The following is a 10719-nucleotide window of genomic DNA, read 5'->3' on the forward strand; positions in this document are numbered from 1 at the left end:
AAAGCAAACAATGGTTTCCTCTAGATGGTAGTATTTGGGGTGATATTTTAACTTTCTTCTCTATGCTTTCTCTTTTTCTTAAATTCCTGTGATTAGCATATGTCATTATTTCCGGATGCAGCAGGCATTATTCCAAAAATATAATAAGATGAAATAAATTCTATAACTGAGTCACTATCATAGTGATCATTAGCAGTTGTTTGTCTTTTATGAGTTTTCCTTTTACGTCATTTGGATTTCCTTGATTTGCACCACTGACATTTACTATAGCTTATTTTGTTCAAGGTGGCTTGTAGGTGTTGTGGGGTCCGCAGATGGAGAGGATCCTGGTGGGTCTTGAACGTCTTACAGAGGGGAAGGGGTGGAGCAGTTCTTGGGGTGGGTGACATACGCAAATCTCCCTTACGAGGAGATCTGGACACCCGTTACTACCGTCTGGACACCCGTTACTACCGTCTGGACACCCGCTACTACCGTCTGGACACCCATTATTACCATCTCTGCAGAGTCGACTCTGCCTCGGAGCCATAGACATCAGCGGTTATTCACTGGCAGCCACACATCCAGCACAGTGGCTGTTTGCCCTCGTTTAGGCCACCAGCATTTGCACCCACCTTGGGTGCTCAGAGAATTGCTCCATATGAACTTGTGGGAAACAGGCTCACTCAGAAGCAGAGAGGTGGCTGAGAGCCCAGGTCCCAGCTTGAGCCTGCCCAGGCGGGAAGGCCAGCTGTGTGACTCTGGGCAACTTACTTCATACTTCTGTGCCTCAGTTTCCTCTTCCATGCAATGGGCAAGATATTAGCACCTTTGGGGCTGGGAACATTGAATGAGTTAATCTCATGCTTGGCCAATGTCCACTATAACCATTCCTCCACCATGAAACCAGACACCATGGAAGTGCACTTTTCCGGCTCTCTGTTGGACATGCGTTCCTGCCTGGGCCAATCAGAGGCCCCTGTATAGGATGTTTTGTTTTGTTTTAATTTCCACAGCAAGTGACCCAGGGAAGCTGAGTAGCAGCGACGGCCAGATGTCACGTGTGCAGGGCAGCACGGCCATGCCCCAACTTACCAGGGGCAGCAGTAGCGCCCTCCAGAGGCAGTTCCTGTGCCTGGCCACAGCTGAGGTCTTGCTGAGCAGCTCCTTGCTTCTGCTTACTATTCATCCTGGGCCCCCAGCTTGCCCACCCAACACCGGGTGAAACCCTGGCTCCTCTCAAGACAACCTTTTCTGCTTCAACCATACACAGACTTTGTTTTCGTACAATGAACTGCACCATCCCTCCCCCTCCCTTGTCTTGAGGTCTTGGCTCAGTGCCTGAATCCCCGCCAGCCTTCTGCTCCACTTCTGTATCCCGGCCTGTAGCCAGGGCCACTGCTTTGCTGTGCAATCTTCTCACATCTCCCGTTGCTTGCCCCTCAAGGCACCCACTGATGTGCCGTGAGAGGGTTTAGATGAGGCTGTGTACCCCCTCTCCCAAGATGTACCCAGTCACAGACATGCTGGACCTTCATCATCAAGATTGTTGCTGGGCCCAGCTCCCAGGCACCATGCTGAAGCACCAGAGGATAGGATGCCAGCTTCTCTCCCCTCTCACCTCCCTGCTTCCTGTGTGCCTGCATCTGCCAAGCAGCCCAACACGAAGCAGACAGACACATTTGTGTTTCAGGGAGGGTCATGACCACCCACACAGCTTTAATGCAATGAGAGGATACAGTTCAGAAAGTAAAACGATGCAGCCGGAAACACGGTCATGAGCCAGGAAACCTGCCTCCAAGGTCCCCGCTGGAGGGCACCCATCTCCCACCTCCTGGTTTCTCCAGGATTAGCTGCCACCTGGCCTAGGGACCTCCTTACTACCTTGCAGATCAGGGTGGCTGGCAGTGAAAATAGCTGCATAATCCAAGCAGCTTAGAATAAGGGTATCAGAGCCACTGGTTTCCTATCTCCAGTTCCAGGAAAACACGAGATGGTTGGGGAACAAAAGGTTAAACGTAAAGAAAGGCAACGCTCCTTTCAGAAAGCACTAACTCCCCCAACCCCTATTCAAAATTGCCTTCCAAAATTCTTTTCTAGGACATGGCACAAATCAAAACACATTGGAGAATAATTTGTTTTTTAAATAGAAGCTTCATTCTATTGCTTTCATATCTTACTATATGATCTTTAGACCGCCCACATGACTTCTACTAGAAAAAAAAAAAAATTATACAAATAGGCTGAGAAGTGACCTGCAGGGGAGGCCTGCTGCCACCAGGGGGCACCAGCACCTCCCAAGGAAAGAAAGAATACAGGGTTCACCTTGGGACAGCTCCTGCAGACTTTCACCCCTCTGTAGGGGTCTCTCCCTCCAGCCAGAGGAACAGGGCGGTACTGCAAGCCTGCAAGGCTGCAAGGCTGGGGCCAGCACCTAGTCGATTCAAAGACTGGGATCGTAGTAGAGGTAAAGGTCTCCATCTGGTGGCTCCTGTCCCTCCCCATTGCCGCCACCTCTAACGTGCTTCCTTCACCCCGTGCCATTCTGACCATCAGCGCTTAAAAGACGACTGCATAAATGGTAACTGATGTCACATACAGTCCTGATTTCTGGCCTCGCTTGAGGCCTGTGTTCAGCCTGGCCCTAAGGAGCCCTCACCCAGAGACCATGCACTCTAGGTTTCAGGGCCTCCCTACCCCCTCTTCCCTTGCCACCCTACCCCCTCTTCCCTTGCCACCCTACCTCCTCTTCCCTTGCCACCCTACCCCAAGCCCAACAGGCTTCACTCACTTTCTTTAACCTAATTTTATAGCCATTTGACTAGACTCCCTGGTCTAGGATTCAGGAACTGGCCAGAAGTAGAAATCTGGGACCCTGACCTTGTTAAGATTTTACTTCCCTTCCAGAGAAAAGCAGAAAGAAAACCAGATCTTGGTCAAAATTGAGAACTAAAATGGATGTGAATTCAGAATGTCTTATTTTAGCCTCATTAGCACACTTGGGGGACTTTTAAAAACCTTAATTGAATGGCTGCTACTTGGGAGATCACATATTAAAATATAATTTGCTATTTTTTCCAGCCACTATAGGTATTTTCCCTTCTGTTGTCCAAAAAGGAAGCCGAGACTTTGTTTATTGGCTCAGTGGTTCCTGTGTTACCTGCCTAATGCTGGCATTGCCAGAAAACCGCCAGGGCTGAGATCCAGGGAGAAGATCCGTAGCACATTGGAGGGTAGAGGCAGAGACACCAACACAGTACGGGGAGGCTGTCTGATGCTGAGAGGGTATCCTTAGGTGTGAGATGCTGGGGAACTTTCGGTAAACTGGAGAGGCAGGGGAGGGATTTTAAAAAGACAGACAGCCTATACTACCAGAATAGGATTGGCGTGAAGAACAGATTAAATTATATAAAGAGAATTCAAGGAATGTGGCAATTCTTACTCCAGAGTTGTCAAGTAAAATTCATACCTGCTGATGTGATGTTTTGTGGCAACTTCACCCGCCAACTCTTAACCAGGATGGAAGGTGGCAGAGAGAGTGTGAGCAAAGTTGTGATTAAAAGTGACTGCTCTTCAGCAGATACAGGAGGGTGGGAGAGAAAAGGGATGAGACAGTCTTCAACTGCCATGGGGACTTTGGGAACCCAGCCTAGTGACAAGGAGGAAATGCCACATTAATAAACTGTAAGGCATCACCTCCATAAGGCATCTTGGAGTCTGTCAACTTGAATGTCAGCAAAACGGCTTGCATCGACATCAGTTTCTACCACAATGAACTCTGTCTTAAAAAGTTAAGTTGGGAGATGTGTTCTTGTGCTTCATTACATTAACTTTATTTTTTTCAAAATGTTTCTCTTGCTTACGAGTAATGTGGTCACTATCAGTAATCATTCTGTTTGCAACCATAGCCAAGTTTCCCAGAGGAGTATGGGTGGGCCAGGGAAGACACGCTGGTCTAGACATCTAAAGGGTCCTAGCCTGGACCCCACCACCTCCTGCCCCTGCGTCACTTTGCACATCAGCTCTTGGTGGACCTCACTGCTCATTGCTATAAAGTGAGGGGATGGACCAGAAATGCAGGATCCCTTGCAATTCTAAATTTCTATTTAGAAATCATTTTTTTATTTTAGTGTACTTATACCTGTCAAACTGATTTCAAAGAAATTATGGAGTAATCCAACAAGCCAGAGGAGGACAGCTGTGCATGCAGATTAACAGATGTCGAAGCCCTTGTGAGAAGCTGGCTTGTCAGGGGTGAGGCCAGACCAGGCATCTGATTCATTCCTTCTACAAAGGTCTGTTGAACACTTGCTTTGGCCTCCATTGTTCTAGTTGCTGGGGACATAGCAGTGAAAACACAGCAAATATTTCTTACATTCTAGTGATGGAAGATACAATAAACCAGACAATTCAGTAAAAACAGTCTGCAAGGAATGAAAAGTGCTCAAGAGAAGGGCAACGGAAAATGCTGGGGAGGGCAGGGGGCAAGCTGAATTTTTAGACAGGGAGTCGATGCCTGGTCCTAAGCCCCAGTTTTTCACCTGCCCACAATGCCACATGGCCCAGCTGGGCCGAGCAGACGCGTGGCAGGCTGGGAAGGATGAGCACAAGCGGGACAGTCTGGGCTCTTACTCTCGCACGGCTTCTCCGGAACCCACAGTCTTAGGAAAATCAGTTGACCTCTTGGAGTTCAGTTTCTTCTGCTGTAAAATGGGAATTAGGTGTCTATCTCCAGGGCATATCATGCAAATTAAATGACATAATGTATGTTGCTGCGCGATGTGGAGTCTCAGGTTCCAACCTCATGAGCTGTCCTTTCCTGCCCCGCATGGAGGGGAGGGAGACTCCCCAAAGCTTCAGTCTCCTTCTTGGCAGAACTCCCTGTGGGCAAATTCTAGCTCCATGCAGTTTCCAAAGGGACTCAGCCTGCAGGGCTCCTGGGCTCCAAGCCTCTCGGTAGAAATGGCGGTGCTTCCTTGGTGGCTCTAGGGAACCCTGCTTCTTCCTTCCAGGTGGAGAGGAAATGACTCAGGAGGTACATCTTCGCTCCTCCAGCCCACTTTACCTGTTGCAGCCAGAGGCCCCTGGAAGGGCTTCTCGGAGTCCGCCCTCCGGGACCCTAGCTCAAACTCCTTTCCTTCAATGCCTTCCCACCGTTGCATCTCCAAGGGCCGCATCCTCACTCTCTCTGCCCCGCTGTGCCTTGCAGCAGCCTCAGACACCTGTATCTCAGGAACACGCTCTCCCTAGCATTTCCTGCCCTTTCTGAATCTCCAGCTCTTGCTGGACTCTGCAGCTCAGCTTACACCCCCACCCTGCAGGGTAGGGGCACCCCCACCCCTACCCATGGGTTGAACTCATTGTGGCCCTACCAGGGCCTGGCACACAATCTGGCACAGCCCAGATGCCCAGGGAGGTCAAGAAATGAATGAATATATGGGTGGCTATGGAGAGTGGATGGGAGAGCAGGTAGGAAGTGGGAGAAGTGGCAACGAGAGGGATGGGGCAGGGTGGGCAGGAGGGACGAGCAGCTGCCTCGGGCAAGGCGGGAGCCAGACATGGCAATGGAGAGAGGTGGAGGCTGGGGGTGTTTAGATGGATGGCGGCCGGCCGAGACCCCCACCAGCTCCTTTCTCTCCACAAGCCTGAGTTCTGCAACTGATGTCTGCGGGTCAAATGAGAAAATCTTGAACATGAAGTGGAAACCAATAAAAAACAAACAAACAAAAAAAAAAAAACTGCACTTTGAAAGAAATTCCAACAAATGGCTTTCACACAGACTAGCTTGTGTTTTAGCAGAGTTTATGATCTGAATTTTGCATTATTAGGAATAAGGACAAATGGGGATGAACAGCACAGGTACTGAAACGACATGCATTAGACAATAAATAGCATCCAGAACTCTCCCTGTCCTCACAGTTCTTCATGCCTTAAGGTGTTATGGTCGCTTCCCGAGAACTAACAGGGGGGTGTTGTTTCATTTTCCCATTTGCACGTATTCAGAATGTGAATAACCATGGACCAGGTGTTGGTTGAATTATTGGTCCCAATTCCTCCAGCCCCTGTAGGATTATACACGTACTCATAACTTCCCTATTGGCCCCCATGCACATCTCACCCCTTAACTTTGGGTTTGGCCATCAACTTGTTTTGGCCAAGCAGATGTTAGTGGAAGTGACCGAAGCAGGGGCTTGAAATGTGTTTGTGTATTTGGACTTGTCCTTCTGTGCTCTTGGCATAACCATGACAGAAGCATGAGCCCTGAGAGAAAAAGCAACCTGGAACCAAGATCAGGCAAGCCCGGCCAACCCCAGCCAACTCACAGACCCAGCGCTGAGAAAACGGGGCCCTGCACTGTTTGCCACTGAGATCCTGCCAGTGAACAACAGCTGACTAATCTGGACGACAGTCGCACTCTTTGCTTAGTGGTGATACTGCCAGGCATGTGCTGCTCATTTGCCACACATCTTCCCACATAATCCTGACAACATCCCTCAGACACAGGTGCCACCATCTCCACTTTACAGAGAAGAATGCTGGGACTCGGTCAGAGCAGTCTGCCCAAGCTCAGGGCTAGTACGTGAAAGGGCCAGGATTCCAATCCTCGTCTGTCTGCTTCCAAAGCCCATGCTGTGTGCCAAACTGGCTTCCATGTGGGGCAGAAGTTACGCGTACAGAAGAGCCCCTACTCCTGAAAATGCCAGAGGCGCTTGGTGCCTATTCCTCACCATACCCTGTGATTAGCAAAGTGCACTGTTTCACAACTTTATTTCCTTTAAAACACGTGTGGGGGCTGGTTGTCTTTTTCCAATTATGACTGAGCTGTTCATCCTCAAATGCCCCAGGAGACAGCCCTGCAGACAACTGTGACCAGCCTTTTCAGAGGAAGGCCCTGTGAGCCATCTTGGCCTCACGGCCAAGCGCTTGCTCCAAACCACCTGTTAACTGTGTGAAGTCATGTGCCGGGAGAGGTGGTGGCGCTCGCGGAAGTACTCGTGGCAAATGGGGCACGTGAGGGCCCCTGCTCTCAGCCTCTTAGGACGCAGGTCGGGCCCCGCACGCTCCTTTTTGTGGTGGGACCTCATGTGGAAGACCAGGTCGGAGGTCAGGCGGAAGGACAGGTTGCACCTGGCGCACCAGTTCTGGGCGGAGAGGCCCAGGGGGGTGAGCGTAGGGGGCAGCAGGGCCCAAGAGCTGGAGGAGGGCGATGGGGGCGTGGGGGTCTGCACCGTGGCGTGCTTGAGCCCCGGCGTGGGGGCGCCCGGGAAAGTGCCGCAGAGAGGAGCATTTGGTAGCACTGTTAGGTTCCAGAAATCACCCAGCAAAAGCTTGGAGTTGGAAGGTCGACCCCAGCAAGTGACATCAACCGTGTTCATGAGTCCCAGCAGCTCTCCCAGGGCGTCTGCCCGTTCACCGGCCTGAAAGACACAGGCCGGTCCCAGTCTCCCTGCTGGACCCCTGGCTGGCTTGCTGAAGGCACTTCTCTGCTCTCTGCGGGCTCCACTGGGCCGCACAGAGACACAGGTGCTGCCAGTTAGGTCCCTGGGGATATCGAGGGTCAGCTGCTGGGGGCCAGGCTGGCCTGCAGGGCCACTGCACTCCCTGTCCTGGGCCTGCCCGCCCTCAAGCCTCTTCTTGAGCCGAGGCACCTCGGTGAAGGCGCTCTGCCCCTGTTCCCACCAAGCCTTCTGGGGCATCCGCTTTCCCAGCCTAAGCTTGTCTGGGGCCACTGACAGTACCATCTTGCCACAGGCCTCATCCTGGCCAGTGCCGCCCAGGACAGTCTCAGAGCCCAGGTGGTTCATTTTCTCCAGTAGCACCGGCTTCTGGCCCCAGCCCTGCTCAGGTTCACTAAGCCACCATCTGTTCTCAGCTGAAGGGCTCCGCAGAACTCCCTTCCCAGTAGCCTTGGGGCCACAGAGCCTGAGCCAGCTGAGTGAGATGGATCCTCCACCAGCTGTCAGCCCCCGGAGTTTCTGGAGAGCTTGGCCCGGGGAGTGGCTGTGAGATTGAAGGGCTCCCCTGGGGCCTGGACCAGCACACTTGGACCACAGGGCTCTGCAGAGAGAGGAAGCAACAGGCCATGAAACGTGTGCTCTTCACTCAGGCACATATCATAGCATGCAGGCTGCAGGAACTTACAGAACTCCTCCCCTCACCCGGGACCTCAGCATCTTGGGCCAATTGCTGATAAGAGCATGAACTTGAAGGCCAACAAGTGTCCATGTGAGTCCAAACTCTGTCAACCTTCAGCTGTGTGATGTTAGACGAGCTACCCTTCTAATTAATCTTCTCAGCTAACTTGTCCAGAGATAGTTTTCCTCCTTTGCATCCAAAGCATCGTGACTGCTACAGCTGCAGCAACTCACCGTGACTCAGAGCACAAGGTTTTCACCGCTAGAAGGGCATCAGAGAGGAAGGACCACAGCGCACAATGCTGCCACCCAGAGGCCAGACTCAGTACTGCCCTGCATCTATCAGCATCCAGGCAGGAGCTGCTGTGTTAACAGCGGCATAGGGCTTCCACCAGTCAGTTGTGACCTGGTTGACACTCTAACATCTCCGCACCCTGATATACAGCAGTTTTTGTCCCTTGCTGCTCAGTGTGCTAATTTTTCTTCCAAATCATCACACACGCCAGGACATTTCAAGCACTCTGCAGCACAAGTGACCAGAGGGTAAAAGCTGGACAATAAGCACCCAGGCGAGGCAGGCTGGGTCCGGGGCCGTTCCTGGACCCTGCTCCCACGCCTGGGGGCAGCCGCCTTTCTACCAGGCCCTGACCCTGCAACAAGTGTGGGTCTCCCCTCTCCACTCTCCTGACTACACTTGTTCTTCACACACTTGCTTGTCCTCTGCTCACCTGTCAACTGTCAGAGGTCTTCTTGTGCCAACCTACTTGGCATTAACAGGGGAATCAGCCTCTGCTTTGCCCTCAAGGTGCTCATGGCGCAGGGGAGACACGCAATGGCCATTTGTGATGGCACCTGGAAGGAGAGGGAGCCATCAGCCCTGCTGGGGAGACATTTATCCCTCTTCTTCCCTGATCGGCCCACCAGCAAGTTCTTGAAGCTTGCTCAACCATCCTTTAGTGTCTCCTCAGCCTGTCTCCTCAGCTTGCTGGACCATACTCCACTGAGTGTTCTGAGCTCTTATCATTAAGAAATATGTGTCCTGAGCCCAGGAGGACTGTGAGGAGTGGGCAGCTCTGATCCTTCCTCACGGGGACATCATTTAGGTTCAACTCAGCTTCTTCTTCTTTTTGGCCTGCCTCCTGCTCCACCTGGAAAAGGCATCACAGATACCTGCCCTTCTTATCACTGTCTTGGTGACAGAAGTCTGTGACATGTGTTTTGCATATACGTGAAGAGGACCCTGGTCCTGCAATACTAAGCATCCTGCCCAATGTCCCCTGCAAAGAGGAGGCACAGCTGGGACTGAAACCCAGGTGTGGGCCCCCAAAGCCTGCTTGGTTGCACTGGCCACGCTGCCTTCCCAGAGTCCCCACTGATGAACAGCCAAGTCAACCATGTGACCCAAATACCAAAGGGGTGTCTATAGAAGGTTTAAGCTTCCTTTTCTGGCCTTCTCTCCAATTTCTCCCAAGCTTTTACCCAATCAAGAAGTCAGATTCTTTGTCTAACCTGTGAAGTTTGAACAGTTCGTGAGGAAACACATGCCATCCCCACCCTTCAGCCCATCCAGAGTGACTCCAGTCTCCTGCTTGGTCATCCTGAAAGGACTTCCAAGATGGGCCACCAGGGGGAGCTGAGCCTCTCCAGATATCTTTTCCAAACTGAGTCCTCAAAGGGGACATCATTGGCATCAGAATTAGTGCCAGCCAAGAAGGCAATGGCACCCACTCCAGTGCTCTTGCCTGGAAAATCCCATGGACGGAGGAGCCTGGTAGGCTGCAGTCCGTGGGGTCACGAAGAGTCAGACACTTACTGAGCGACCTCATTTTCATGCACTGGAGAAGGAACTGGCAACCCACTCCAGTGTTCTTGCCTGGAGAATTCCAGGGACGGTGGAGCCCGGTGGGCTGCCATCTGTGGGGTCGCACAGAGTTGGACACAACTTAGCAGCAGCAGCAATGTTACTTGAAGAGGCAGAGATGGCCATGTCCCTGCATCAAGTGACCCTGAGCTGTCCTTCTCACCTCTCTTGGCTTCAATTTCCCATCAACTGGGGTTGGACTGAATTATCTCCACAGTCCTTTCCAGATCTAACCATGTGTGACTCCAGTTGGGATGAAACCATTTCTCCCTCTTTGTCAAAGAATAAGCAGTCTGCTTGAACCCTGTTGCTGAGCTTCCATGAGCTCACAAAGACACACACACACACCTAGGCACACTCACACGCTCACATACACATGCATTCACAATACATATACACCCACAGTCTCACATGTATACACTCTCGCGTACATACTCACATACACTCAAACACACACACACTATTACACAATCAAATGCACATACACCCTCGCACAAACTACCCCTTTTTCTCTCTCTCACTCTGTGTCCCTCACTGTTTACCAGATGACAGTTTAGAACCACCTGATGTTTCCCACAGCTGGGCAGGAGGCTGCCTTGCTGACCGAGGTCTGGCTGCACCCCTGTACCCCTCTGCACATAGCCCCACTGCGTTGCCCTCACAGCTCGGGCAACATTGTCCAACCACAGCCATGCAGACCCCATTGACAGAACTTCCAGGGTTCTGAACGACAGATGAGACGAC

General features: G+C 51.7%; 1 protein-coding gene across 1 annotated transcript; it reads right to left on the reverse strand.

Annotated features, from left to right (window-relative positions):
• Positions 1-5748: 5748 nt before the first annotated feature.
• Positions 5749-9711, reverse strand: ZNF488 (zinc finger protein 488). The gene is made up of 3 exons (XM_040242132.1): positions 9624-9711; positions 8879-8966; positions 5749-8037 (listed from the first exon to the last, which is right to left on the reverse strand). The coding sequence occupies exons 1-3, from the start codon at positions 9709-9711 to the stop codon at positions 6921-6923; spliced, it is 1293 nt and encodes a 430-aa protein (XP_040098066.1). The 3' UTR covers positions 5749-6920.
• Between the last annotated feature and the right edge of the window lie 1008 nt (positions 9712-10719).

The sequence above is a fragment of the Oryx dammah genome, unplaced genomic scaffold (assembly GCF_014754425.2).
Source record: "Oryx dammah isolate SB20612 unplaced genomic scaffold, SCBI_Odam_1.1 HiC_scaffold_6, whole genome shotgun sequence".
NCBI classification, from domain to species: domain Eukaryota; kingdom Metazoa; phylum Chordata; class Mammalia; order Artiodactyla; family Bovidae; genus Oryx; species Oryx dammah.

Bases quoted from the DNA above. Each gene is read 5' to 3' on its own strand.
- ZNF488 (XM_040242132.1), bottom strand. From the start codon at position 9,711: ATGACCAAGCAGGAGACTGGAGTCACTCTGGATGGGCTGAAGGGTGGG. The intron at 8,967-9,623 runs GTTAGACAAAGA...CTCTCCTTCCAG, and splicing joins GAACTGTTCAAACTTCACAG to GTGCCATCACAAATGGCCAT. The intron at 8,038-8,878 runs GTAGGTTGGCAC...CTCTCTCTGCAG, and splicing joins GATTCCCCTGTTAATGCCAA to AGCCCTGTGGTCCAAGTGTG.